The 27975-nt window shown below is 65.6% G+C and overlaps 4 protein-coding genes across 40 annotated transcripts in view; 3 read left to right on the forward strand and 1 right to left on the reverse strand.

Moving 5' to 3' along the window:
• SEC16A (SEC16 homolog A, endoplasmic reticulum export factor) overlaps positions 1 to 5926 on the forward strand; it is a 33128-nt gene extending 27202 nt beyond the window's left edge. For 6 of the 18 annotated variants that reach the window (XM_036306811.1, XM_036306822.1, XM_036306810.1 and 3 more), the window contains 4 exons: positions 484 to 561; positions 958 to 1017; positions 1755 to 1832; positions 4490 to 5926. In XM_036306811.1, the coding sequence (XP_036162704.1) occupies positions 484 to 561; positions 958 to 1017; positions 1755 to 1832; positions 4490 to 4558 (285 nt within the window). In that variant the 3' untranslated portion in view covers positions 4559 to 5926. The remainder of the gene's footprint in view (positions 1 to 483; positions 562 to 957; positions 1018 to 1754; positions 1833 to 4489) is intronic. The other 12 variants (XM_036306816.1, XM_036306819.1, XM_036306829.1 and 9 more) reach the window with 6 other exon arrangements.
• Positions 5927 to 6351: 425 nt separating this feature from the next.
• On the forward strand, positions 6352 to 13300 carry INPP5E (inositol polyphosphate-5-phosphatase E). The gene is made up of 10 exons (XM_036306830.1): positions 6352 to 7817; positions 8465 to 8588; positions 9297 to 9394; positions 10056 to 10180; positions 10287 to 10406; positions 10660 to 10767; positions 10937 to 11098; positions 11241 to 11356; positions 11818 to 11954; positions 12318 to 13300. The coding sequence occupies exons 1-10, from the start codon at positions 7012 to 7014 to the stop codon at positions 12448 to 12450; spliced, it is 1929 nt and encodes a 642-aa protein (XP_036162723.1). The 5' UTR covers positions 6352 to 7011; the 3' UTR covers positions 12451 to 13300.
• Positions 13301 to 14526: 1226 nt separating this feature from the next.
• PMPCA (peptidase, mitochondrial processing subunit alpha) lies at positions 14527 to 22180 on the reverse strand. 6 transcript variants are annotated; one of them, XM_036306831.1, is made up of 13 exons: positions 22057 to 22180; positions 21052 to 21254; positions 20627 to 20706; positions 20338 to 20420; positions 19633 to 19727; positions 18913 to 19013; positions 18163 to 18426; positions 17850 to 17942; positions 17643 to 17761; positions 17464 to 17554; positions 17311 to 17373; positions 16181 to 16325; positions 14527 to 15519 (listed from the first exon to the last, which is right to left on the reverse strand). In XM_036306831.1, exons 1-13 carry the CDS (start codon positions 22125 to 22127, stop codon positions 15323 to 15325), a joined length of 1605 nt encoding a protein of 534 aa, XP_036162724.1. In that variant the 5' UTR covers positions 22128 to 22180; the 3' UTR covers positions 14527 to 15322. The 6 variants fall into 6 exon arrangements, with proteins under 6 accessions (XP_036162724.1, XP_036162726.1, XP_036162728.1 ...); XM_036306832.1 differs by having other exon boundaries at positions 15323 to 15492; positions 22057 to 22127; XM_036306833.1 differs by lacking the exon at positions 17850 to 17942.
• A 42-nt stretch (positions 22181 to 22222) lies between these two features.
• ENTR1 (endosome associated trafficking regulator 1) lies at positions 22223 to 27940 on the forward strand. 15 transcript variants are annotated; one of them, XR_004967231.1, is made up of 10 exons: positions 22224 to 22450; positions 22599 to 22748; positions 23268 to 23345; positions 23921 to 24036; positions 24276 to 24674; positions 25178 to 25251; positions 25595 to 25716; positions 25909 to 25971; positions 26353 to 26492; positions 26976 to 27940. XR_004967231.1 is itself a non-coding variant. In XM_036306842.1 (10 exons), exons 1-10 carry the CDS (start codon positions 22381 to 22383, stop codon positions 27002 to 27004), a joined length of 1227 nt encoding a protein of 408 aa, XP_036162735.1. In that variant the 5' UTR covers positions 22226 to 22380; the 3' UTR covers positions 27005 to 27940. The 15 variants fall into 15 exon arrangements, 9 of the variants coding, with proteins under 9 accessions (XP_036162738.1, XP_036162735.1, XP_036162733.1 ...); XR_004967232.1 differs by having other exon boundaries at positions 26980 to 27940; XR_004967233.1 differs by having other exon boundaries at positions 27415 to 27940.
• Positions 27941 to 27975: the final 35 nt, after the last annotated feature.

A 27975-nucleotide genomic window follows, 5' to 3' on the forward strand; every position in this document is an offset into this window, starting at 1 on the left:
TTGATCGTCTGTGGGCGTCCCCGGGACACCGCTTCTGTGCGCGGGCGACCGTCCAGTGGGGGCTCACACTGTCACCACGCGTGGGACGTGCTGGTGTCTCATTGAGGTCCCGGCAGGAAAGGTGTTTCCTGTGGAGGACTTGATGGGAAGGAGAGCGGTTCAGAGTGTGGGCTCTGAAGTTGGAGCAGCTGGTTCAGCCCTGGTCCCCGCTAGTCAGTGTGTGAGATGTGGGAGTCACTTTTCCAGGCTCGGTTTCCTTCTCAGAAATGGGATACAAATCACACCAGGTCACAGGCACACAGTGGGACGCGGGACGGTGATGTCCGGTGCACCTCAGTGGGTTCTTTGCTTCACTTCTCCGAGGAGTCCTCCGTGGAGCAGGGCAGTCTGTAGCCTGGACCCAAGGAAGGCGCCATGTCACCTGCCCCTGCGGGAGGCTCGCTCACTGACCTTGGTAGTTGCTGCATTTCGTGTCCTTCCCAGCAGGTTGTGAGCCCGGCAAACTCGCTCCCTGCTTCTGAACTGGCCCCCTGCCCAATGGATGGTCCCCAGGGGGGAGAGGTAAGGGCGCCCCAGAGTCTCTTCCTGTGAAAATAAGTGTTAATGGGCAGAACAGGCAGTTTAAACGCTTTCACAACTTGAAGAGTTGCTGTATCTTAAGTGCAATCGCACTGTTGTGAGCAGAGTCCCTGGGAGGGGTCTGAGGTCACAACCCAAGCTCTGCCCGCAGCTTGGCACGCCGATTGCTGCATTCCTCGGGGTCCGGGGGTCGGCGGCTCTGGCGGAGACCCGGACAGACCCCCCACTAATGCGTCTTAACCAGACCTGGGTGTTAAAACGGGCCTGCGAGGCTCCCCCGCCTCTTCCCACTGGAGCTCTCGTGGCTTGTAAAGCTCTGGACTTGCTCCCCGGCTTGGAGCGCGGCGCATTTGACTGTCTGTTCTCGCTGTTTTGTAGCTTTCGCGCTGTAGCTCAATGAGCTCACTGTCCCGTGAAGTGAGCCAGCACTTCCACCAGGTACCCGTGGCTGGCGGTTCTCACTGAACACAGGGCTCTACTGGGTCACCTTCGTGTTCCTTCAGGGCGCGGTGCTGGTGGCTCACTAACGTCACCCAGGTGTCACTCAGCCACCACATGACTGGGATGCAGGGTTCCTTTCTTCCAGCGTCTCGGCGAGTGTCCATGTGCAGATGCACTGACCATTGAGTGGACCCCAACGTGCCAGGGGTGGGGGATTGTAACTGCACTCCCTGAATTGGCCTTTTCCAAATCATTGGCCTTGGGCGTGGCCTTGGGCTGTGGGCGTGGCCTTGTGGTGTGGGCGTGGCCTCGCTCTGTGAGCGGGTCAGTAGCTGCCAGGGTCGGTGCTCATCTGAAAGGAAGAATTCTTCTTCTGCTCAAGCACAAGCAGGTTCACGCTCAGCCGGGCGAGTGCAGCGCGACAGCTGTCCTGTGGCCGCGCTGGGAAGGGAAGGAAAGGAATGCTGCGTCTTCCGTGTCGCGCGGAGCCAGGCTTGCCCGTGACTGGTCGGAAGGCGTCACGTGGCTGTTAGTTTGCGTGTCACCACCCTGGTTCCGCGCTGGACACTAATGGCAGTCACTGCCGTGCCTGCTGGCTGCTCACCGCACTAACGCTGCGCACGCCTGGTTACCCGGTCGCGAGTTCTGCATGCTGCTTTGCGGCTCACCCAGAATAGTGTCTGTGCTTGTGGCTGTGACATCGTCTGTTGAGCTGCGCTCTCTGTGGTTCTCAGGCTCCCAGTGACCACCCCCCGGCAGAGGCGCCCCCCGGGGCATCTGTGACCTTCTACAACCCTGCGCAGTTCGCACAGGTAAGCTGCGCGGTCTCCTGGGCGGGAGTGGGAGGCCCAGCGCCGGTTCGCCCCGGCCTCGGGTCCTGCCGCTCCTGCTCCTGCTGCTGTGCCCACGGCGGTTCCCTGGCTGCGCCAGCCGTGCTGTGCCACCTGGTGTCCACGTCCTTCCGTCAGGGTGTTCTTTTTTAAAAATATATATATACTAGAGGCCCGGTGCACAAAAATTTGTGCACGGGGGTGGGGGGGGGTGGGGGGTGGCGGGGGGGGGTTCCTCAGCCCGGCCTGTGCCCTCTCGCAGTCTGGGACCCCTCGAGAGATAACGACCTGCTGGCTTAGGCTTGCTCCCGGGTGGCAGAGGGCGGGCCCAATCCCTAGGTGCAGCCCCTGGTCGGGCTCAGAGCAGGGCCGATTGGGGAGTTGGGGCGCCACCCCCTGTCATGCACAGAGCAGGGCGGATCGGGAGGTTGCAATGCCACCCTCAGTCACGCTCAGGGTAGGGCCAATTGGGGGGTTGGGGCACCGCCCCCAGTCACACTCAAGGCAGGGTCGATGGGGAGGTTGCGGCGCCACCCCGTCACGCACAGAGCAGGGCCCATCAGGGGGTTGGGGCGCTGCCCCCTGTCATGCACAGAGCAGGGCCCATCAGGGGGGTTGAGGCTCCGTACCCTGTCACGCACAGAGCAGGGCCCATCAGGGGGTTGGGGAGCTCCCCCCTGTCACGCACAGAGCAGGGCGGATCAGGGGGTTGGGGCGCCGCCCTCTATCACCCACAGAGCAGGGCCGATCAGGGGGTTGGGGCGCCTCCAGTCACACTCAGGGCAGGGCCGATGGGGAGGTTATGGCTCTACCCCATCACACACAGAGCAGGGCCCGTGGGTGGCGGTTGGGGTGCCACACCCTGTCACACACAGAGCAGGGCCGATCAGGGGGTTGGGGTGCCGCACCCTGTCACACACAGAGCTGCAGGGCAATCAGGGGGTTGGGGAGCTCCCCCCTATCAGGCACAGAGCAGGGCTGATCAGGGGGTTGGGGCGCCGCCCCCTGTCACACAGAGAGCCGCAGGGCGATCCGTGGGTTTGGGCACTGCCCCCTGTCACACTGATCCCAGTGCTGGGAGGCCTCGCGGCTCCGCTGATCCCAGTGCTGGGAGGCATATTACCCTTTCACTATATAGGATAGAGGCCTGGTGCACGGGTGGGGGCCGGCTGGTTTGCCCTGAAGGGTGTCCTGGATCAGGGTGGGGGTCCCCACTGGGGTGCCTGGCCAGTCTGGGTGAGGGGCTGAGGGCTGTTTTCAGGCTGGGACTGAAGCTCCCAACTGCTCCTTTTTTTTTTTTTTTTTTTTAGTTTTTTTTTTTTTTTTAAATATATTTTATTGATTTTTTACAGAGAGGAAGGGAGAGAGATAGAGAGTTAGAAACATCGATGAGAGAGAAACATCGATCAGCTGCCTCCTGCACATCTCCCACTGGGGATATGCCTGCAACCCAGGTACATGCCCTTGACCGGAATCGAACCAGGGGCCCTTCAGTCCGCAGACCGACGCTCTATCCACTGAGCCAAACCGGTTTCGGCCCAACTGCTCCTTTTTTTTTTTTTTTTTAATTCTGGGTCAGCTTTAGCTCTGGCTCCAGCTCTGAGGCCTCTGCTGCTGAAAGCAGGTATCTGGTTTGTTTGGGTTCTACAATCAAAACATTGTATCAACTCCACCTCTGAGATCCCGGCGGGCTGAAAGCAGGTTTCTGGGGTTTTGTTTAGCTTCTATATTTGTAACTATGTTTCAAACTGCAAGCTCAGAGGCCGGCAGCGGCAGGCGGGGAACATTGGAGTCCTCCATCACTGAAGCAAGCAAGCCTCATGTTAACCTCAAGCTGCCTGGCTGCTGGCCGCCATCTTGGCTGGCAGCTAATTTGCATACCTCGCTGATTAACCAATGGGAAGGGTAGCAGTCGTACCATGTTTCTCTTTTATTAGATAGGATTGATTTCAGAGAGGAAGGGTGTTCCTGACTGCTCCTCCCACTCCCCTCCCTCCCAGGCTCTTGCCTCTACAGCACAGACTGGCTGCCGGGTCAGGGGAGCCGGGGGACAGGCATCTGAGAATGGAAACCCCATCTGCGCCCTGGGGCACACCCTGCCTAACTGCCTGGTGTGCCCGCCGCCCGGTGTGCCCAGCCTCCTCACTCGGAGGCACCCTGCTGCCCTCTGCGCTGGGCAGCTGCCCAGGAGGCCCTTTCTTGGCCTCTGTTCCCCTCCCCCTCCCAGGGCCAAGGCCTGTTCCCGCCTGGGACCCATCTGTTTTCCACTTCAGGATGGGGTGGTGGGTCTCCCTCCCAGAGCTCGATCTTGCAGCTCAGCCTCCACAGGAGCCCTCAGCCTGCACGTCAGTCTGGTTTGCGAGGGAGCAAGTCGGTACCTGTCTTTCTCCTCAGATGCTCAGCCCTTGGGATTGGCTCCCTCTGAGCCCCTAACAAACGGCTGCACCTTTAAAGGGACCCCAGGACCTTACCCTGATGTTGCCCGTGGTCGTGGCTGCAAAAACGGGCCAGAGCAACCTGTCCTTAGGGCGTCGGGTGTGCTGGCCTGTCACCCAGGCCCACGTCACAGCACCCTGAGCCCTCGCGAGGGGCACCCACCTCGGGGGCGGGCGGAGTCAGTGCTGTCCATGTTGTTTCAGGCCTCGGCCACCTCGGGAAGCGCCAGGCCTGGGAGGATTGGCCAGAGGAAGTACCCAGTGCTGAGGTAGATGGCCCTGCTCCGTCAGCACTGGGACCTGAGATTGCTCTCCACCGACACTCGGCTGACCGCCCGGCCTCCCTCCTGTGCCCGATGGACACGCAGTAGAGCCACGTGCTCGCACCCTGTGAGGAAGAGCTGCCAGGTACCCACAGCTCCCAGATCCGAGGACAGGAGAGACTTCGGCTCCCCTTCTACCTAAGAATGAGTTCAGGATAAGCCTTTGTAGTCATGTTAGGAATGTGGTGCTGAGCGCAGCCGGACGCCCTTTGCTGCTGGGGAGCTGAGCTGCAGGGACTCATGATGGCGAGTGGCTGCCAGGTTCGTCCCCAGTTCCTCTAAGACGCTGGAGGGAAGAGCAGGCCTCACTGAGTGCCCCCGACGCCTGCTCTGTGGCCACTGGGCCAGCTCCCGCCCCGGCGTCCGCAGCCCCGACAGCAGGCGCTGGCGGGTGTGTTCACCAGCCTCGGAGGGAAGGCGGCGGCAGCCTGGCAGCCGAGCCTCAGGCGGAGACGCTGTGGTCAGGGTGGTGCGCTCCTCCCGCAGCAAAGGCGTGTCTGTGGCCCAGCAGGACCACGAGGGTCCCTGCCGCCAGGGGCCTGGCTTTGTCCGCCCGCGAGGGAGGAAGAGCCACGGCACAGCCTGGGTTCCGTGTGACTGGTCCTCGCCGATCAGCCGGTGTGGAAGCCGTACCTGGACTCACCCGTTGGGCTCAGCGAGCAGCCTGGCTGGGCTCCGGCAGAGCAGCTGTGTGGCTGCCAGCTCTGCGCCACCCAGCGACGTGCCCTCACCTGGCTGGCACTGTCGGCGACATCTTGACGAAAATGGCTTAAAATACCTTCTTGACAGAAGCTCCTGAAGCTGATCTCTCTGCCCTGGTTTCCCCACACCGAGCCCGGCAGGGCTCACCTGCTGCTCACCGGACTCCCTCCAGCTCTACCTTCACGCCGGTTCTCAGACCATTCACCTTCTTGTTAAGCCTGAAGGGCTGAGGGCAGGTGGAGATATTTATAAAATCACTAGGAACTAATTCTGTAGTTCTGCCTGGTATTTTAAATCTCAGCGGAGGGTCATGGGAATGTGGCCTCGGCACAGGTCCTCCCGCTTTCCGGGTCACGTGACCGTCTGGGGCGCCCACAGGTGTGATGGGACCCATGTTCTCTCGCTGGGAAAGGCCCGGCCTCGCTAGGGTCCCGCTGTCCCTGTCCAGGGGTGGGATTCCTGGGGCCTGAGACCTGCTGCCCTCGGCTTCTCCAGCCCTTGTTCTGTTAGTGACTTGATTCAAGAAGCTTCCCTGGAGGGGCTATTTTTCCTAAATGCAAATTGTTACACTGCAAATTGTTAAATAAAGTATTTTGCGCTCGGCGCGCGCACCTGCCTGCTTAGCTGATTGGAGTCAGTGAGCCCCAGCCCGGCGGCCTGTTCGGCTGCTGCTGGGTGCCTGCAGGGCCATGTTGCAGGGGCGCCTCCCCGGCGTGTGGCGGTGACTGCGGCCCGCGGGCCGGTTCCAGGCTTGGGCGTCAGGGGCCGCTCTGGGCGGTGGGTAGGTTCTCTGACCCCGTGCGCCACCAGGGGAGCGTGGCGGCCTGCGAAGGGGTGCAGGGCCCCCCCAGCCCCCAACCCCCTCCGGCCGGGAGGGAGGGAAGCCGCGCGTGGGGCGGTCCTCCGGCCGCCAGGGGCGCTGCAGGCGCCTGTTCGGGGCGCTCTGCCCGCGGGTTGCGGCGAGCGGCTGCCGAGGCCGTGGGGCTGGGAGCGGGCGGCGGCGGCGGGAGGTAGGGACGCGGGGTCCTGGGCGCCGGGTGACCGGGCGGGGGTTCTGGGCGGGTTCGGAGCTCAGGGTCCCCAGGGCGGCTCAAGGGTCCGGGGTGCGGCGACCTCGGGGCGCGAGGTGGCCCGCGGGCGGGGTCCTGCGCGGAGTGGCCGCGGCGCGTGTCCCGCCCCCAGCGCCGCGCTCGTTGCCGCGGAGCCGCTGGGGTCGCGGCTGAGTCGGGGCCTTTGGCGGCGGCGCCGGCGGAGCCGCCGGGGTCGCGGGCGCTCGGGGCGGGGCCGGGGCCGGCGGGCCCTTCCCCCGGCCGCGCGGTGGCCCGGCCTGGGCCCGGGACGGGGGTGCTCTCCCGGGCGATGCCCCCCGAGCCCCGTGAGGAGCAGCCCCGCCGGGCCGCCGCGTCCGTCCCAGGGGGTAGCACCTCCACCGCCCCGCCCGCCGCCGAGCTCCGGGCCCCGCCTCGAGCGGTGACGGCGGTTTTCCCTTAGGCCCCGGGGGCCGCGATCCGGGCTCCAGCCATGCCGCCGCCGGCCCCGCGCCTGCCGGGCCGCCCCGCGCCTGACCGGGAGCCCCTGCGGGTCCTCGCCGAGCCGCACCCAGGACCTCGGACCGCGCATCCCTGACACGGCGCCGCCGGCGGCCCCGGAGAGTGTGTTCCGGTCGGCTTGGCCGCCATCGAGGGTGAGGGCTGCCGGACTATGCCCTCCAAGTCGGCCTGCCCCGGGCGCTCCGAGGCGGACCCCCTGCAGCCTGAAGGCAGGATGCCCAAGGGGCACCTGGTGGACACGGACAGGGACCTGGCCCCCGGCCCAGGCCCAGGATCCCCGGGTGCCGACTGTCCCGGCCCCGAGAAGGCCCCAGGGGTCCCCCTGGACATTCCAGCAAAAATCAGCCACGAAGACCCCCAGGCGAAGGCCAAGCCCTTCGCCCCGAAGCCACCCATGAGGCCCCGGCTGGAGCGGGCGCTGTCCCTGGATGAGAAGGGCTGGAGGCGGCGGCGATTTCCAAACAGTCAGGAGGACCTGGCCTCCCGAGATGGGGCCAGCCCCTCCAGGGGCTCCTCACCTAACGCGGTCCCCGGGCCTCCCGCCCGCCCCTGCCTCCCGCCCGGCCTGAGCACCTCCTTGCAGGAGATCCCCGCGTCCCACAGGACTCCAGGTACCGGCGACAGGGGCCCCTCCTCCTGGGGTAACTCCCAGGACCTCCTGCAGCAGGACAGGGCCTCGGCCGGGAGCAGCCCCCGCCTGGCCGGCGGGCTTCCCTCACGCCCACTGCCCGCCATGGAGTGGAGCGTGGCCTCTGACTCCCTGCGGACGGCACACAAGGTAGACGCAGACCACGCCGACTACAAGCTCCGCGTGCAGACCAGGCTGTTGCGGGCCCACAGCAGCCTGGGCCCCGGCCGGCCCCCCAGCCCCCTGGCCTCCGACGACTGTTCCCTGCGCTCGGCCAAGTCCTCCTTCAGCCTCCTAGCGCCCATCCGAGCCAAGGACGTCCGCAGCAGGTAGGGCCCCGGGGTGGGGGGTGGGGGGTGGGGCTCGGCTTCTGTGGCCTTTATTTTAGGGTCAGAGGACTGAGTGCTTCTTGGAATGTGTCCAGCGCATAAAGGTGGAGACCGACCGGGTCTCCCAGGCGACCCTGCCCAGGCTGGTGGAGGGAGGGCAGAGGCGGCCGGCTTGCTGCTGGGCTCCAGCAGGGCCGTGGCGTCTCCGGTGTCTGGGACCCAGCGTGCTGAGCGCCCGCTCCTGGGGCAGGACTGGCGCCACGGGCTCGGGGCTTTAATGTTGAACCCACGTCGGCATTTCTACGGCCTGAAAAGAACATGAGTGCCGTCCCCACGGCTTCCCTTCTGCTCACGGCGCCCCAACGCGGGCTTCTTTCTGGCTCCCCTCTCCCGGCCGGAGCTGTGAGTCCCCAGCTGGGGCTCCTGAGCCGGAGCTTCTCCTGGGAGCTGGCCTGGGGGTCACTCCACCCCGCGCCCCGTCCCCGCAGGCCTGTCTCCTGCGCCTCCCCACACGGGCTCCGGCCTCCTCGGCTCCCGTCCTGACCAGGGCTGGGCGGGTTGTTTGAAGCACAGTCCGGCCTGGCCCTGACTCGGGGCGCCCGAGGGGCCTCTGCTCGGACCGAGTGCAGTCTGTCCTGTCCTTGCAGGAGCTACCTGGAGGGGAGCCTGCTGGCGAGCGGGGCCCTGATGGGGGCGGAGGAGCTGGCCCGGTACTTCCCCGACCGCACCCTGGCCCTCTTCGTGGCCACGTGGAACATGCAGGGCCAGAAGGTGAGCGGGCGCCCACACGTCTTGGGATGCGGCCGGGGTTCCTGCCTGTTCCTTCTGGCCTGAGCCTCACCCAGGACACCTGCCGGTGGCCGCCCGCCCCCCCGCCCCTCCCCTTCAGTGACTGGGCAGCCCCTCTCGTTAGAGCGGTTTCAGGCGGACAGCACAGTGGAGAGGAAGGCCAGCCGCTCCCTGAGGCCTCCCCTAGCAGCCTCTCCCGCCCCACGTTGAACCGCTGGCTCAGGTCACCCAGGGCCCCGAGTCTACCTCGGGGTCACTCCTGTTCGCTCCACGGGGCCTGGCGAATGTGGAGGAGGAGGCAGGTGCCCAGCTGGTGGCCCCGCTGTCCTCAGGGCGCCACCCTCCCGTCCACAGGGTGTCCCTGTCTCGTCCTGGGCCTGCGGGACTCACAGGGCTAAAGCCAGGTGGCCGTGCGGCCGCAGGGTGGAGTGACCCGCTGCACCCAGGCCCGGTGTGCACGTGGGGGCACACACTTCGGGTCACGCTCAGGCCCTGGTGTGCATGTGGGGGGGACACACTTAGGTCAGGCTCAGGGCCAGACGCAGCTGAGCAGCAGCTGGGGGCACAGCCTGGGGGCGGGTGCAGACCGGGCCTTGGCGATGACAGGCTGGCGGGGGAGTCGGTCCCGGGCAGAGCAGGAGCCCCGGGAGCCGGCTCCTCGGCCCCTCGCTAGGCGCTGCCTCCCCTCAGGAGCTGCCTGCGAACCTGGACGAGCTCCTGCTGCCCGCTGAGGCTGACTACGCCCAGGACCTGTATGTGGTCGGGGTGCAGGAGGGCTGCTCCGACAGGTAGGCCCCGCCCGTGTGCCCCTGAGCCTGGTCCCCCCTCCCCCACCCCTCACCCCCGTCCCTATGCACAGCGCTGCTGAGGTGGCCTTCGGGGCAGAGGCTGCTGTGACCTGAGACCCCAGCACCAAGCTGAGCACACAGGCCGCCTCCTAACACGGGCTCAGACCTGAACTAAACGGGTTTCCTTCCGCTGAGCGCCGGCTGCTCTGAGGCTGTGGGTGCAGCGGGAGCAGCTCGGCCCCCAGGCCCCCGAGGGGTGTCGCTGGCCGCCCTGGGGCCCGGGGCTGCACCCCCCCCAGATTCTGCCTGCCGTGCACCCTCACACTGTGGAGGGTCCCCGGGAGGAGGTGCCGTGGCCTCCCTCCCGCCGGCCTGGCCTTCTCCCGGGCCCGCCGGGTGGGCCTGGAACTCTGCTCAAGTCTTAGCAGCGCTGGGACCCGGCCCACATCCCTGGAGCCTTGAGAGGCAGCGGGGTGACAGCTCCGCGATGTCCGGGGAGCCCCAGTCTCTGGCCCAGCAAACGCCTTGTGCTGCTCATGTCCCCCCTATTCTTGCAAAACAAGGCGGCCAGACCGCGGGGCCCCTCTGGCCCCTCCTCCAGCGCCCTGGGGTGTAGAGCCAGGAGCCTGGTCCGCTGCCCAGGGCGCCGCTGTCCCCCCAGGCGGGAGTGGGAGACGCGCCTGCAGGAGACGCTGGGCCCGCACTACGTGATGCTGCACTCGGTGGCCCACGGGGCGCTGCACCTGTCCGTGCTCATCCGCAGGGACCTCATCTGGTTCTGCTCAGGTAGCGCCCGCCCCGCTGCCGGCCCTGCCCTCGCCCATCGGGGACACACTCCGCGGGTCGCGGGCCCTCGGGCTGCGGCGGCCGTCAGCTCCACTCCCTCCCACAGAGGTGGAGAGCTCCACCGTGACCACACGCATCGTGTCCCAGATCAAGACCAAGGGGGCCCTGGGTGTCGGCTTCACCTTCTTCGGCACCTCCTTCCTCTTCATCACGTCCCACTTCACCTGTGAGTCACCTGCCCCGACCCCAGGCTTCGTGTGGGGACACTGAATGCCCGACCGGGAGGCGGGGTGCGGGGTGCCGGGTGCCTCTGCGGCCGCCCTGACCTGCAGCCCCGACCGAGAGGCCCTGGCGGTGCCACCTCCTGCGGGGGGTTCACTGCGGGCCCTGCTGCTGCGGCGTCTCCACCCTCACTGACCCATGTCCAGCCCTGAGCCAACCCTGCCCTCGGGGCTCCCCCTCCCCCCCCATCCCTGCAGCCGGAGACGGGAAGGTCAGCGAGAGGCTGCTGGACTACAGCAAGACCATCCAGGGCCTCGCGCTGCCCAAGAACGTGCCGGACACCTGTCCCTACCGCTCGGACGCAGGTGAGCGGGCCCCACGGTGCTCACGGTGCTCCCTGCCCGGCAGGCGCCTCTGCCCTGTGCTCTGGGGAGTTGATGGAGGCAGATGGGGGCAGGGGACACGGACCAATCCCGTCACAGCGGCTCGCGCGTGGGGAAGGCTGGGCTCATGCGCTTTCTGGCCTGTGCCCAGCGGACGTCACCACACGCTTCGACGGGGTCTTCTGGTTTGGCGACTTCAACTTCCGCCTGAGCGGCGGGCGTGTGTCCGTGGAGGCCATCCTGAGGCAGGACCCGGGAGCCCGCGTGCCCGCCCTGCTGCAGCTCGACCAGCTCGCCCGGGAGATGCAGAGAGGTGAGGCTGGAGCGGGGGAGGGGGTGGTGACCAGGAGGGGGAGGCCAGGGCGGGAGAGGGGGTGGTGACCAGGAGGAGGAGGCCTGCAAGAGGGCGAGCCGAGCGCCACGCCAGGTCTGAGCCAGGCCTGTGCCCGCCCCAGGGTCCATCTTCAAGGGCTTCCAGGAGGCAGACATCCACTTCCTGCCGTCGTACAAGTTTGATGTCGGGAGGGACTCCTACGACACCTCCTCCAAGCAGCGGACCCCGTCTTACACGGTGAGCGCAGTCGCGCCTGAGCCAGGGCTCGGGGTCGCTCCCTGAGCTGGGGCCTCTCAGGGGCCGCACACACAGGGCCCGGCTGGGGCTCTGCTTGGGCCGGGGACTGCGCCCGCGTGCCCTCCTCCCAGGGGCGTCCCGCGGTGGGTCCCCGGCCCCCGCTCTCAGAGGCCTGGCTCAGCGCACGCCGTGGGGCCCTCCCTGGACCACTGGCTGTTGGGGCCCCGTCGGGAGGCAGGGGCGGGTTGGAACCTGGCTGCCTCGTCCGCTCCACGGGGCTGAGGGCACGGATGTTGCATCCGGGCGGCGGGGGAAGTGGCACACCTGCCTTTTCTGGCACCGGGGTGCCCGGCGATAAGGGGGTTTGGGGTGCGGGGCTCCGGGACAGGCTTCCACAGCAGGACTGACTGGGGACTCTGCTCACGTCACCGGGGGGACCCCGCCTCTTGCTGTCCCTGCAGGACCGGGTCATGTACCGGAGCCGCCACCGGGGTGACATCTGTCCGCTCACATACTCCTCCTGCCCCGGGGTCAAGACCTCGGACCACCGCCCCGTATACGGCCTCTTCCGCGTGAAAGTGAGGCCGGGCAGAGACAAGTCAGTACCGTCCAGGCCCATCCACTCTCGGGGCGCGGGGCGGGGGGCAGGGACAGACGCCTTGCCTGCCATGGGGGTGCCAGCTTTGGACCTTGGCGCAGGCCATGGTCTCAGAGTCCTGCCCCCAGACAGGAGCCAGGTTCCAGGGCTCACGCGGAGATCACTGTCCTGGGTGGACCTGAGCGGCCGTCACTGGAGTGACTACCACAGGGTTGGGACCTGGCCTGGCCCCCACGCCCATGGGCTGGCCAGACCCAGTGATCTCCGCCTGGCTCACAGCGCCAGCCTGGCTCAGCGTCCACCCTGGAGTGAGGGTGGGGCACCCTCGGGGCCGCCCCCCTCCTGACACCTTTTCCTCCACAGCATCCCGCTAGCGGCTGGCAAGTTTGACCGCGAGCTGTACCTGATCGGGATTAAACGGCGGATTTCCAAAGAGATGCAGAGGCAGCAGGCCCTGAAGACACAGCACGCCAGCGCCATCTGCACCGTGTCCTGAGGGTCTGCCCACGGGGGCAGGCACCGCCGCCGGAATCCCTGGCGAGGATGAGGACGTGCTGCCTAGACTGCGCAGCCTGGGGGACGCTGAGCACCCGTGGCCAGAGGCAGGCCGCCGTCCTGGCAGGAACCCAGTGGGACTGGGCTGCAGCGAAGCCGGCCCTCACCTTATCCCTGGACCAGTCCTGCTGCTCGCTTCCACGTTTCCCCGCAGACACCCAGCTTCCCTCTCCGCAGGCAGAGCTCGGGCCCGAGGATGCCCCACCAGACCTGCCACCATCTCCCGGGACTCACGCCTCTCCAGCCAGCAGCAGAGCCTCACTCGGCCAGCTCACGGCCTCTCCAGCGTCTGCGTCTCCATCCTCTGGCCCTTTCTGTGCACACGCCTGGCCTGGTACCAAGGAGGCTGCTCGGTGGGGTGAGCCGGGTCCCCCAATCCCACAGCACGTGCTGGGACCAGGTTGGTCACCAGGCTGAAGCCAGACAACGTTCAGGGAGCGAGCGTGGTCCCCACTGCTGGGCCAGGACGGGGGCATGGCCAATGTTTCAGGGCTGGCCCTGCCCTCCAGCCAGCGGCGGCGCCCCCACCACAGGCCTGTCAATAGCAGCAGTGCCATTGCCAGCCAGAGCCGCTGCTGGAAGCTTAGGCTGGCACCTCCTTGCCACTCAGGCTGGCACCATCACGTCTGGATTTCAAGGTGTTTAGACCGTTATTCCTTCCCGTCTAGTTCCATCTCTTGAAAAGGCGTAGGCTTTGAATGCGGGGAAACCCAGGGCATTCGGTCTAGTCTTTCCAATTATTTATTTTCCATATTTATATTTTTAAATAAATGCATATTTTGAGTCTTTAACTTTCTGGTCAAAGTGTGAGTCTTAGGCACAGTCTGTCTTCAGGCCGTTGTCACCAGAGCTTGTACGGAAAGGCAGGGGTGCTCTGGGCGGGCGGCTGACCGTGTCCCTCAGCCCCCGCAGGGCGTGCTCCGTGCAGGCCACACCCGTCCCTATAGGTGTGAGCGGTGAAGTCAGTGCCCACCGTGTAGCCACGTGACCAGCATCAGCCTCCAGAAGAGGCGGGAAAGCAGCAAACGCCACCTCGTGGCAGCAGTCGGGCGGCACAGCCGATCCCAGGGATCTCGGAGCTACGCGACCCTGAAAGCCGCTGAAGTGAACGTGCTGCTGAGGCTCAAATCAATTACCTAAAATCTCTTACAAAGCGTGTGGCAACAGGGACTGAAATAAGTACAATTTTATGGTTCTTTCTAGGCATGGTCTGACCCAAACCGTGGAAGAGATTTTAATGTGAATCTGAAAATAGTTTGGCCCAAGGTCACACTTCGTCTCTGGGGCGGCCATCACCCCTGGTAAGCCTGGGGCGGAAGTGAAGAGACTTGCTTCGTACCGGCCGCAAGGCTTTAGGAGGACGGAGTTCACTGGCCAGCCTCTGGAAGGGGCTTCATGCAGAACAGGACCGGAGGCCGGCTGCCCCAAGGGAGCAGAGGGGAGAGGAGGCTGCCGCACCTGGGAGCACAGGCACTGAGCAGTGATGGCTGGGGCTGGAGGGGTGGGGGAGGGGAGCGTGGTGCTGTGTAGGACAGGGCACGGAGTGGAGAGGGTGGTCCCTGCTGAGGGAACTCAGTGCCCGGGGCCCTGAGGGTGGCACGGGACCCAGTAGGCAGGGAGAACTTAGGACCAGCTTCCAAAACAGACACGTCTAGGAGTCAGCAGTTTCTAGAACGTGTACAAAGCTGCCAGGTCGAAGCCCAATCCAGCCCCACGGGAGGGCAGCGGGCAGGTGCCGCGTCCAGGCTACCACCTGCCTCAGACCGTCCTGCTGCAGCGCACACCTGGTGGCGGCGGAGCTGCGGGACCGTCCATGGCCAGGTGCCTGCCCGTGTGGAACTGCAGGGAGTCTAACTGCGGAAAGTCCGCCGCTGGACTGACAGCCCCTGACCCCAGGGCTCCCTCCCGCCCCAGTGGACGGAAGACATTGGGCCGACATGCCCCACCAGGCGCCTGCACTGGGGTGTGTTGTAAAGCAACTGACAGGCCCTGCAAAACAGTCGATTGCAGACAGAAGTAACGCGGACGTGTTTATTTGATTCCTCACCCCGCCCCCCACGCACACCCCCCTGTACGGCAGAGGCCAGGCTGCCTGGGGTCACAGGCAAGATGACAGGGAGACCCCTCCTCCAGTGCCCCATGCCGTGCCAGGACGCTGCCCTCTACACTGTGGTGGCCTAGAACTACCCGGGGGACTCGGGTCCCCACGTGGAACCTGGGGCTCTATGGGAACTGGGGTTTGAGAAGCACGAACCTTTCCCTTCTGAACCTACAGCTCCCGTCTCCCACCTTTTCAAAGGCGATCGCCAACCACCAAGCCCAAGAAGCCCCTCCCACCCCGTGCGCGGACACCTGAAGTCAAAGCCCATCTTCCAGTGAGGGCAAGCGGCTCGGCAATGCTGGGTCAAACAGAAGGCCTATCGGGGCAGGTAGCTGGCACGTCCCTGCCTTGTTCTAGAAAATTCCAGTGGCCTGGAACGACCCGTCCTAAATCAAGGGTGAGGACACCAATGCAATTGATGACATCGGCAGACAGCCCAGGCGCATGGCCGCGCCGTGAAGCAGGCAGCATGCCCGGGCCACGCCCTGGCACTGACAAGGCGCTTCGTGGCCGGCACTGGAAGCGGAAACAGCGGCCAGAGCCTTCTGCACGCCACCCGGCCGAGTGGAGTGCTGGAGGCACGCCTAGTCCTGAGGGCGCCGTGTGCGGCCACGTCAGCGTGTGCGTTCACCCTGCGGAGAAGCGTCCTGTGGTTCGCAGCGCTCAGTTCTTGCACTAAATTCACCTCCAAAGAAACGTGTGCAAACAGCCTCTACCGGAAGAGCCGGTAGGTCCTGGGCAGGCGCCCATCTCTGCTGGACAGCGCCGCCTGGATGTGCTCGTAGCTGGGCAGGTCACTCAGGTCGCCCAGGGCAGCCACCGCCGGCTTCCCGCGCAGCATCTTCGAGGCAACTCGCCTGATGTCCTCTGGCCTCACGTCGCCTGGCACGGGGACAGGGACGGGAAGGCCTGACACACTGTTGGTCCCGGCCTCCAGGCCGCTAATCTGCCACCACCCAGGGAGGGGAGCGGGACTCAGAGGGTCAGGAGCCGCTGTGGGGACTGCCCGTGAGTCAGGGCGAAGGACGGACGCGGGCTTGGCTTCGCTTAGCGATGGGGAAGTGTCCATGTTTCCAAATGCAACAGGACATGCCCCCCAGGAGGAATTCAGGGAAAAGCTGGTGGGTCAGCAGAGAAGGAAGCCCTCCCCTCCGAGTGCGTGGCCTGAGGGAGGAACGCGGCAGAGAAGCCAGGAGCCACCCGGCAACGCACCCAGCAGTGCCGGCTTTGCTGCGGAAGACGAGGCCACAGGAAGGTGGAGCACCGGCATTCTCGAGGGCCTGAGGGGCCCCACAGGACTCCAAGCCCAGGGGCCACTACAAAGGGTACCAGCTTCACACCAGGCGACTCACCTCACAACAGTGCCGACCTCTGGGTCACACACCCCTTGGGAATCAGAAAGCTAAGAAACTGTCCCCTAAGCCGCCCAAGCAAGTAAAACCGGGCACTCGGCAGAGGACGTCCGAGCCCCCTGGAGGCCACGTGTGAGAGGCCACAGGGCCCCGTGGGGAGAGCCGCAGCCTCCGCACACAAGGCAGGTCCCTCCCAGCCCGGCCGCGCCCGTACTCACGGATGAGCGCGCACAGCTCGTGGGGCAGCTTCCTGGAGCGGGTCGCCAGCACCTGCCTCCCCACGTCCTCAAAGATCACGGGCCTGGCCTCCAGGTTCATCATGAGCATGGACATCAGCTGCGTCTTGGCTCGCTCCAGCTCCACCTGAGGGTCGACAGCCCGGCGTGCCGTCAGCCAGGCACTCCAGCCACCGAGTGGCTCGGAAGGGTGTCCCGGCCCAAGGTCAGCGCTGAGGCAGGCGGCTCCCCGGTGCCCAGGCCCTGCCCACCGTGCTCCCGGGCCAACGCTGAGGGGACAGCCCAGCTACCAGCTCCATTCCAGGAGCCCTTCTGACCAGAGGTGAGAGTTACAAGGGAGTCCGGCCCGGGGTTCGAGGGTAGAGGCAGCTGGGAGGCAGGTGGCCCAATGGCTCTGGGATCCGACAGACTTCTCAGAGCGAGTCCTGACAGACTGGCTGGAAGTTGTGTCATTTCTAAGTAAAGCAGCTGCCGGTTCAGGACGGGCGCTTCATGATTGCACTTCAGGCAAATACTGAAGGCGACCTCGGCGCCTCCCGTCGGGGAGCACTACCTGCCCAGCAGGGCCCTGTGGACCCACCAGTGACTTCAAGCCCTTCGGCTTGGAGTGACGCTTCTTTCTGCTCAGAGAGGGACCATGCGAGGCTACGGGGGCCGCAGAAAGTGTGACCTGAGCTGAAGCACGTGCACCGACCCCCAGAGGCACGGGGCCTGCACGCTGGGCTTGTCTGGTACTTGGGCGCATGTGTGCGTGTACACAAGTGCGCAACGCGTGTGTATGTGCGTGTAAAATGTGCTCTCTGGGCCAGGAAGTAATGAGGCTTCTGAACACGTAAGGCATCAAGCGAGGGGCTAGAGCCCGAGGAGATGAAAAGGAGAAGCCGGGGGGCTGGCAGGGCTGCGCATGGGGCTGCTCTGACTCGCCCGCAGGCGGCGGGAGGGACCTGCCTTGTGTGCGGCATTTGTCAGCAGAGCCGAGGACCTCGGGCAGCCAGGAGACGCGCGGGGGCAGCCAGGTGCAAGCAGACCGGGTGCCCAGTGAAAACCAGGGAGGGCCCCCCATGGGACAAGCACAGCCTTGGACGGGGTCACGGGGTGGGGGCCGTACTTACCACATCCACAGTCCCACCCATTAAAATGAACTCCTTGGTGATGATCTCCACCATTTCTCGAACCTGCGAGGGAGGCATGAGGCCAAAGTGAGAGTTGTTTACACAGCCCGCCTGAGACGCCCTGCGGCAGCAGCCTCACCGGCCTGGGCCCACCTGTCTGGGGTCGGCGCTGGCGTGGATGCACAGGAGGCCCGTGTCCTCGTAGCTGTGGTGGTAGGCGGTGGCGTTGTACATCCAGTGGTGCCTGCGGGGACGGGAGAGACACCCGGAAGGTGAGACGCCCTCAGCTGGGCCTGTGGCCCCGGGGATGGCGAGGGGCAGGCGCCGCTCACCTGTTGAGCACGTTGAGGTAGAGCCGGGTGAACATGCCCTTGCCGGGCCCGCCAGCCGAGAAGGAGCCGCCGCCGCCCATCATCATGTTCAGCACCGCGAAGGGGATGAAGTCAGCCTCCTGCAGGGAGGACGGAGCTCACAGGCCACGCCGGGGCGCACCGGGCCGGGGGCGCGGGGCCAGCGGGGAGGGAGCCTGCGGGACTCACCAGGAAGGAGCAGCTCTCCAGCCCTATCATGATGTGCGTGAGCTCCGGGAACGGGGCGGGGCCCAGGCTGACCTTGGACATGTCTCTCTCTAGCTGTAACCAGCAAGGACAAACAGTGAATCAGGCTTCACCAGTGCCTCAGCCAGATCTACCCCCAACCCCGCTGAAGCTAAACACAACAGGCATCGGCTTCGAGGACGTGCTGTAGAGACCAGGACGTGTTCGAGGCAAAGCCACGAGTGCAGTTCACTGAACTCCCCAGAACCAACCGAACGAACCAAGACCTGAGGTCACAGAGCGCGTGACCCTGTACCTTGACGACGCCCCCGGTGTACTGCGCTACAGAGCGGTCAACGTCCACGGCGGCCCCGCTCCCCCAGGCCGGCCGGGCGCCCAGGAGGTACTTCCTGGCGCACTCCACCAGGTGGTCGTGCTCGATGCCCACGCCCGCCAGCACCATGCGGTCCGGCGTGTAGTAGTTCCTCAGGTAGGAGTGGAGCACGTCACGGTCGATCTTCGCTATGTTTTCTGCGGGGCAGAAGCGGTGGAGGCCGACCGTGTTCTCCCGGTAAGCGGCCTGCAACGGAAGCGAGGAGCACGCGTGACAGGGCGCAGGCCCCCGCGTTCCGAGCGCGGCCACCCCGGCGGCTCCGCTGGCCCAGCCGCAGGACAGCCTCCCGTGCGTGGAGTGAGACGCCTCCAGGGAGGACAGTCACCAAGGGTCCACAGAGGCCCACTCTCCATCAGCGGTTCTCAACCTTCTGGCCCTTTAAATACAGTTCCTCATGTTGTCACTCAGCCATAAAATTATTTTCGTTGCTACTTCATAACTGTAATGCTGCTACTGTTATGAATCGTCATGTAAATATCTGATATGCAGGATGGTCTTAGGCGACCCCTGTGAAAGGGTCATTCGACCGCCAAAGGGGTCGCGACCCACAGGTTGAGAACCGCTGATCTAGATGGAGGGGACGACCCAGTCACTGTAGGGATGGGAAAGGTTAGAACGCCCCTCCCACCGTCCTGGTCCCGGCCGCACACAGGGCCTCGGAGCTCGCCTCACCTCGTGGATCATCTCGGTGAGAAGAGGCTCCGGGTCAGGCCGCATGCTGAGGTCCTCCAGCTCAAACTGGACAGCCATTCGCGCCATCTCAATCTCTTCCTCTGCAAAGGGCACGAGACAGGCTCAGGCTCCACAGGCCAGCAGAGCTGGGCCGAGCGTCCTTGGTGGCGAACACTGGCCGTCCCCCTGCCTTCCTCCGGGGCAGGCCTGGGGGACACGTGTGAGCGAGGGAGAGCGCCCGCAGCAGCCACCCGGCCCTGCTCTGAGCCCCGGCCCCCTCCGCTGGAGGCACTGGCCCTGACCGGCCGCAGTGCTGTGTGAGGATGTGAGGACAATGGGTGTGACAGTGCTGAGGCAACAGGCCAGAGAGCCCTGAGCGGAACTGCAGCCGACAGGCGGGCCACGTGGCCGCTCCTGGCCCCGGCCCTGCGGGAGCGAGTCCACCACTTGCAGGGCCCAGGAAGGGAACGGACCAGGATGTTTACAGCCAAGACGCGCTGCTCAAAGAAACAATTTTGCTAACACATCGAAGGGTGAGATGGTGTCTCGGAGTACCAGCACTGGAACTTGCCCCGCGCCAGCGTTATTTCCAATAAAATTGCGCCAACTCACGGGCAGGTGAGCTGAGGTCTCCAACGATACAGTGCGCGTCCCCATGGGCAGGGCCCTGCACCTCCCAGTGTCCCGCCCCCACCGGCCCCAGGCGGCCTCGACACCCACCTGTGAGCCTGGGGTGCAGGACCACATCAGCCAGCAAGCCCACCACCGTGTCCAGGCCTTTCGAATCGGCAGACACCGCATACATGGTGGTGTCTCTGGAAAAAACCAGCCACACCGGCCCTGAGGGCGGGCGGGGCCCTGGGGACGTGACATCACTCGGCCGAGGGTCAGGGTCAGCACGCACCGGGCTTTCCCGCCTCGGGGTGGCCACAGGCAGACGGCAGCGCGCACAGCCTGCGCCAGCACCGCGCTGCCCAGCGGAGGGTTCTCTCCAGCACAGACTCCGCCGTGCCGAGCCCCTTGTCCGTGTCCGCGTCTCCTGTGTGAACTGACTGGCCAACGGGGGAACCAGCCCCGGTGTCAGGCTTCCTGGCATTCCTTCCCGACTCCAGACCACGTCAGCTGCCCGGCCCCACACTCCCACCGCCCGTGGGCCCTGGCTCTGGTGCCATGGCCTGTGGCGTGGCCTCCTGCTCTACCTGTGAGCACCCGGGGACAGGGCTCTTGCGTGCCCAGCTCCTGCCTGGCTCAAGTCCCCTGGCAGAGCCTGCGGGGAACCACCTGGCCCTGGGCTGTTCCTCTGTGGAGTGTGTGCTTCCGCCCACTTCTCATCACCGTCGCCACGGCCTCTCTGAGGGCTGTGGGACCCTGACCACCAAGCAGTTCCGTGGGGACGCGCGACAAGCCTGTGTGTGAGCTGGGTACCTTGACGCCTGGCAGTCGCAGATGCCCCCGTGCTTCTCCAAGGTAAGCAGGATGCTGTCCTTGCTGTCGAAGCGGTCGGTGGACTAGGGGTACAAGGAAGGCACCCGCGGGTTCAGCACCCAAAACACACAGCTCTTAGCAAAGTTTACTTTTGCTTTCAAAGCAACACGAAATTCAGCGACCTTTTGTTACCATTCCTCGGCAACTTAATAAAGTAACGCCTGTAAAAAAGCACCACTACGTAAGTCCTTCCCAATTACAACTCAAAGTCCACACACTGGACACTGACCGAAAATGCCAACTTCTCCAAAAAGTGAGCGATTCCGCTAAGATACTTGGCTTCATATCTTGATCCTGAATTAATGAGAACTGGCAAAAAAAAAAAAAAAAATTGACAGGTTAAATCAGTTTTCAAAACAGACGACTTACGCAAAAGAAACCTCTTCAGTTAACACGGTGAACACGACTCCACAGGCAGGCGGACGGCGTCACAGGAAGGAGAGGGCCCGCTCCCCACGCGGCTGCGATGGTCCCACAGCCACAGCGTCCGTCTGTTTATGGAGCCGTGTGTGGTCGTCGGAAATCTCAGGTACAGACCAGAGGAAAGGGGAAGAGCCCCCCAAGCGGCCAGGTTGGCACCGCGTGCGCCTTCGCGGGTACAGAGCCCGCGCCCCCGGGGACAGAGCCCGCGCCCCCGGCCCCGAGGGCACGTACCTCCCACCGTGCAGAACTGCCCGAACTTGCTCTGGGAGGCCACGCGCAGCCCGTTGTCCAGCGTGGTGACCTTGGTCTCGAACTTCTCCTGGCCGTCCGCAGTGGCGAACACGGGCGTGGGCACCCCGGGCAGGGGGGCGGAGAGGGGGACGCTGGGGTAGGCGCCCCCACTGCTGAACTGTCTGTCCCCGAGGGCCCGAAACCTGAAACAGAGAGGTCACCGGTGACAGCAGAGGGGTTGGGGGGCCGTGGGCTGCGCCCCCTCGGGAGGGTCCTGCCACCCCTGGGGGTCGGGGGTGGCCGGGGGCAGGCCCTTCTCCTTCCGGGGTCTGACCGGCCCGTGCAGGTCAGTGGTCACACCCGCCCGCAGGACCGGCACCTCGGCCTCCAGCCCCGTCGCACCCCCCCACCCCGGTCCCGGTCCCGGTGGCGGGCTGGCTCCCCGAGAACACGCGGCTCACCGGCCCCCAAGCTCCGGGGTCGCCGGGCCCCACCGGCGGCCCGTCCTCTCCGTGGAGACGCCCCTCCGAGCGGCCCCCTCCTTCCCCCCGAGTCAGTCTCCGCCGCCATCGCGGCTGGTTTCACACGCGCCGATGGCCGACAGCGCCCGCCGCACGGGAGCGGGGCCCGGGACGGCCCACCTGCCCGCCGCCGGATGAGCGCGCCGGGCGGGGGAGCCAGGTGTCCGCGGGCTCCGAGGGGCGCGCGCGGCAGGAAGGGGCCGGCGGACACGACGCGACCGGGGCCCAACCCGCCGACCGGGAGCGGAGGGCGGGAGCCGACCCCGCGGCCGGGACGGAGCGGCGGCCGGGGCTCGGGGTGCGGGCCCGCAGCGCGGGGCAGGGGGGCGCCCCCGGGACCTGGCCGGGATCCCGCCGCCCGAGCCCGCCCGCCCGGCGCCGCGTCTGGCCGTCGGGGGACCAGAGGCCGCGGGCCCCGAGGGACGCCGGCCCCCGGCCGAGCCCCGCCGGCTCTCCCTGGCCCCCCGGCCGGCCCCCCGCTCACCTCAGCCGCGAGCGGCCCCAGGCACGCGAGCCCCGCAGCAGCCGCGTCGCCGCCAGCACCACCGCCGCCATCTTGGGTCTCCGCCCACCGCTTCTGGCGTCACTTCCGGCGCCGCCCCCCGCGCCCCGCCCCCCCAGCGCCGGCCCCTGCCGTTCGGGCGCTCGCTTCCGGTGCGCGGAGCGGAAGCCGCGGCGAGAGGCTGGGAGCGGCGGCCGAGCGGCGGGCGACGGGGGCGGGGGACTCGCGCCGCGGCCGGGGCGGAGCCGGAGCCATGGCGCCGCCGCTGCCGGGCTAGGGAGGGCCGGCGCCCCCGGGCCCGCGGCGATGTCGGGCTACGCGCGCCGCCCGGGCGTCTCCCCGCTGTCCCGGGCCCGCAGCCTCGTCATTCCGGACGGTGAGCGGCCGGCGGGCGGCCGGGGGCGGGCGGGCTGGCGGACGCCCCGGGCTCCGGGCCTCCGTCGGGGCGGCGCCGAGGTCCCGGTCCCGGGGAGCGGCCGCGGGCGCGGCGGGGCGCGGCCAAGTCGCTCTCCTTGTTGTTGCAGCGGCCGCGTCCCCCGAGCGCCGGGCCGGGCTCCCCCAGCTCGACTGTGGGCGCCCCCGCGGCCGGGACCCGGACCCCCACCTCCTCGGCCTTCGGCCGGCGTTTATGTGCTATGTGCCCAGCCCGGTGCTGGCTTCCGTGGGAGACACAGGTGAGCCGAGCCGCAGGGACCCGGCCGTGCCCGGCGCTGCGGATACGAAGGTGGAGACAGTCCTGCCGCTGGGAGCTCACAGTCTGGTCTTGGGGAGACCCTCCCCCCAAAAAGACAGTCCCGATGTAGGATGGCAAGTGCCGGAGCGAGGGAGGGAGGGCGCGACTGGAAAGCCGCCGCCGCAGGCAGCCGCCCGCGTTCCTTCCCCCATTGTCCCCCTGCGTGCGGGTGGTCACAGCGGCCGGGGAGTGGCCGACGGGCGGCATGTGAGCCCCACGGAGCTCCGGGCCTGCGGACCTTTCTCGGTCCGGGCCGGGCGGGCAGGTTCCCCGGCCGGAGAATCGCGGCACGGAGGCCGTTTGGGGACGCTGGGTCGTCGCGGGTCCCTGTGACCGCGGGGTGTCTTTGCAGATTTTATCCACGGAAAGGGGAAGGGCACTAAGCCAGGAGCCCAGGAGATACACTTTGGAGGTAGAGTACTTCGGTAATCCCTCCTCTCTCTCTCTGCCCAACTCGAAGCTCCAGGTTTATGCCCGGGGCAGGGCTGTCCACGCCACAGCACGGGCCTGCCGAGCGCACCTGTAGCCGCCAGAGCAGGTGGGGTGGAACCCGCGGGGTGGGTCCTGGCCCTGGGGTAGGAGGACGCAGGGTACACCCTGAGGCGTGAGGGTCGGCTGGGAGTGGGAGGGTGGTCACTCCTAGGAGTCTGAGAGGCCCCGGGGCTGGGACAGGGCCAGCCTCACACAGGGTGGCGCCGGGGCTCGGGCGATGGGTGGGCTGGGCGATGGGTGGGCTGAGAGGGCCGCAGTGTGGCTGGCGAGGTGGTGGGGAAGCGAGAGGCAGGGAGAGGAGAAGGAAAGGGGTGGGTGAGTAGGGGCGGGGCGGAGGCTGGCGGTGATCCCCAGCTTGGGGGCCTTTGGAGCTGGGACAGCCCTGTGGGAGTGCAGGCACATCCTCACCCACGTGGCCTCTGCGCCCGAGGTGTGGGAACCACGGGGTGGGGTGGGAAGGAGAGGAAGTACCCATGTCACCGGCCAGCGCTGAGCTCTGGGCAGCGACTCGCGTGGCGTTCCCTATTTTAGGTGGCGTTGTGTCCGGGAAGAGAAGTGAACAGGGAGTCCCCTTTGGACGAGCTTGAGGCTTCACACTTGAGGTCTTTGTCGCTATTTCAGATGAGAAGTTTGCGGGCCTGGAAGAGGCAAACCCGTTCTCCTTTAAGGAGTTCCTGAAAACCAAGAACCTGAGCCTGCTGAAGGAGGACGCGGCCAACAGCCGGCTCCACGCGCAGGTCAGCCCGCCGTTCCAGCTTCACGGCAGCCGTTCCAGCTTCACGGCAGCCGCAGGGCTATCTCCTGGTGGCAGGCTCCTGGGAGAGGCCGCCACTGGGTGGGAGAGCGAGGCGGGAGCTGGGTGGGCCGTTGTGGTCCTGGCGGGACAGATGGCGCCTCTGAGCTCCTGCCTGGGCGTCAGGAAGAGGCCTGGCTGGCTCCTGCGTCTGAGCCCCGCCCCGCCCTGCCCTGTCCTTAGGAAGCCACGAGGCACTCCCTGGGCCTCGACTGCAGCTCCCCGCCCTCCCAGCCCATGGGCTTCGGCCTGGACTTCCAGCAGCCGTTTTTCGAAGACCCAACGGGGGCTGGCGACCTTCTGGACGAGGACGAGGATGAGGACGGGTGGAACGGCGCCTACTTGCCGTCCGCCGTGGAGCAGACGCACTCGAGGGTCTCGGCTAGCGCGTCGCCCTGCAGCACGTACATCTCCTTCTTCAGCCCCTCGGAGCTGGCAGGGCCCGAGTCCCTGCCTCCGTGGACACTGAGCGACTCCGACTCCCGAGTCTCTCCCGTGGCGAGTCCCAGTGCAGACTTCGCTGCCCACGGAGAGTGTCTGGGGGACAGGCACCTTCGGACGCTGCAGATCAGCTACGAAGCAGTAAGTGAGGGGCGGCGCCGGCACGGGGAACCGCTGTGTCAGAGCGGTGTTCTTGGAGAACTCCTGAGCCTCTGGCGTCCTCGGGCCCGGGTTTGGCTCCAGGACAGGACCGTCTGCACAGCAGCCTGCTCCCTCGTCTCCACGGGGCGCGCTCCCGGCTGCCGGTGCCGCGGGAACAGCGGCTGTGCAGGGCAGTCGGGTGCGGCTGTGCAGGAAGGGACCAAGCAGAGTGGGGACCTTTGGGGCTGCCCACAGGGGTCGGCTTCAGCGTCTTGCCCAGTGTTCCGAGTAGAGGAAAGTCTTAGTCTAAAGCAGCCTGCAAACGCGTCACATGAGCACGCTGGAGTCTGGCCCGGCCCCACGTGATACCCGTGCTCTGCAAGGTCCGGGGTGGACTCCAGGGCACTTCTGCTGGCCGGGCAGTTCCAGGCCACACCGCAGCACACAGACCCCTTTTGCGGGAGACCCGCTGAGTTCCTAACCAGGACTTCCTCTCTCTGCAGCTGAAAGACGAGAACTCGAAGCTCAGGAGGAAGCTAACGGAGGTGCAGAGCTTCTCTGAGACGCAAACCGAGATGTAAGCCTTGAGTTAGGGCCCGCCAGGCGGTTGACAGGAGCCGCGAGCCGTGTACAAGGGCTGGGGCTGGGTTCTGTTCTGTGTCGGGCCTTGGCAACAGACACGTCTCCCTGCTGTGTCCGTGTATTTTAAGCGTCCCAACCGAGCGGCAGACCCCTAAGGGCCCATGGCTGCGCTCACTCAGACCCCGCTGAGGGTGTCGCCTCGCCTGCGCCTCACTGACAAGGCTCGTTCCCAACAGTGGGCACTCGTGGCTGTTACCGAGCCAACCAGCCGAAGTGCCTCTAGAAGCAGCCCCGGAATTGGTCGCAGAGCCACGGTGACACGGGGTGTTCTTTGCCAGGGTGAGGACGCTGGAGCGGAAATTGGAAGCAAAAATGATCAAGGAGGAGAGTGACTACCACGACCTGGAATCCGTGGTCCAGCAGGTGGAGCAGAACCTGGAGCTGATGACCGTACGCACGGGTGGGCAGGGCTGTGAGGCGGCGGGTGTGTCACTAGCGGACCCAGGCTGCCCAGGTGGTCGCAGCAGCCAGCGGGGGCAGGGCTGAGGCACAGGTGGGCCTGCCTGCGGCGGGAGCGGCCAGAGCGCTGGGCGAGGGCACCGTGGGCATTTCACCTGCCGGTGATGCTTTTGTGTTGTTTCTTTGGTAACAGAAACGTGCAGTAAAGGCAGAAAGTCACGTCATGAAGCTGAAACAAGACATAAGCTTGCTCCAGGTAACCCGAGGCCCCGAGCTCCATGTCCCTGTGGGTTCAGTGACTCCAGAAAAGACACCAGAGAGCCTCTGATGGGCTCTTCCTCCCGACGGGCGGGCGGGGGCAAGCTCCGTGCAGACCAAGGCCCCGGCTCAGCCTTCCTCGGCCCGCTCCCTGGGCCGCGTCCACCCTGGGCCGCGTCCAGTTTTGTGGAATTTCAGTCCCATGGGCTACTGCCCAGGACAGACTGGAGCAGAGGGCCCGTTGGGAGCCCCGGTAGGGTGGCCCGTGGTGGGAACGGGCCCTCTCCTCTCCCACGGTGCCCTCTTGGCGTTAGGTGGACAGCGCGTGGCTGCTCCCTGTTGACCATAAAACCCCTTCACGGCCACGCCCCCACCCCAGGCGCAGGTCTCCAACTTCAAGAGGGAGAATGAGGCCCTGCGCTCGGGCCAGGGCGCCAGCCTGGCGGTGGTAAAGCAGAACACAGACGTGGCCCTGCAGAACCTGCGCATGGTCATGAGCAACGCGCACACCTCCATCAGGTGAGCGGCAGGAGGCGGGTGGCGGCTCAGTGCCATTTCAGACGGTGAGCGCACGCGCACAGTGCGGGGCCCGGGGCTCAGGGTGGGGTGCGCTTGATGGGCCCGTTGGCCGGAGGTCAGTGTACGCACCAGCAGGCTCCACCATTCTGTGTGGTGATGGCTGTTTCTACTTGAGAGGCGTGGGCGTTAAGGCAAATCCCGCCCCATCCCGTGTCCCCCTTGCCCCCACAGATTGCTCAGTGAGCTCCTGGGAGACAGCAGGGGTCACAAACAGTCCTCACACTCCTCCCACTGGCTGCGCTGCGGGCAGCGGGGTGCACAGCAGGGGTGCTGTAGTGGGTGGGGTGCCCACGTGCTCACGGCGAGGCCTCTTCAGGGGAGAGCCGAGGCCTGGAGGACCCGCGCTGGTCTCCGGTCTGCTGGTCCCTCGTGTTCTGTTGATCAGTGCGGTTGCAGTTCGTGATGCCAGTGTTTTCCTCGTAGGCAGCTGGTTTCCGGAGCCGAGACACTGAACCTTGTTGCTGAAATCCTTAAATCTATAGACAGAATCTCTGAAATCAAGGAGGTCGGGGAGGAGGAGTCTTGAGAAGCTTCTAGCTCGCAACTCTGTTTACAGCCTGCAGTCTCCGCTCACGGGATGTGAAATGCCATTGTGTCTTTAAATACGCAGTCTCCCCAGTAAAGCTGTTTATCACGAGATGCTAATTCAGGACTGAGAACAGTGTTATTAGCTTGCCGCAGCGAGGAGGGCGGACTAGCGAGCGTCACCGAGGTTTCTGTCCATGCAGCCCTTGCTCCTGGGCCAACCCCTGCATTAAGACCATGACCCACTGGAAGGCGTGTTTATAAAAGCCACCCATGGTTTAAGTGCTGAACATGGAAACAGCAGTTCTGTGATACGAGTCTTCCATTCTTATTCCAGAATGTTCATTCTAAGTTCGATCGATTGTCCTTGATTTCCCACATAAAGGAAACACTAAATGAGCCGAAATGAAATGACTGCCTTGGACAGGGCCGCGTGCCTTGTTGCCTTTGCTCAGTGCCCCTGGCTCCGCCCACCCTGCAGCCTTCCCAGGGCGCCTGCGACTGGTGGCCTGAGTGTGGGCAGCCGTGTGGTTGGAGGGTGCTGTCCTGCAGGGACCAAGGTGGGCACAGGTTCTACACTGTGAAGCCGTCGGAACGCCCCTCCTTAGGGGCCTTGGGTTTGAAAAGTGTTTGATGGAGGGTTTTGATACATGTTCCAAGCGGCCTTTTTATAATGAAGTCGGATTGAGGACGTGCAGAGCCTCCCGGTAGCAGAGGGCTGCTGCCGTTCCAGCCCTTCTGACGGGGGAGGCGTGACGTGCACTCAGTGCCTTGTGCTGTTTTCCTGCAGATGTTATTTTTTAAGATAAATGTTCCCTCCTGTTCAGATTGACAGCTTTCTTAATAAATTCTAAATGCACATGCTTCGGCCCTTTTTTTCTGACTCGGCCCGTTCCTT

The sequence above is a fragment of the Myotis myotis genome, unplaced genomic scaffold (assembly GCF_014108235.1).
Source record: "Myotis myotis isolate mMyoMyo1 unplaced genomic scaffold, mMyoMyo1.p scaffold_m19_p_44, whole genome shotgun sequence".
Lineage (NCBI taxonomy): Eukaryota > Metazoa > Chordata > Mammalia > Chiroptera > Vespertilionidae > Myotis > Myotis myotis.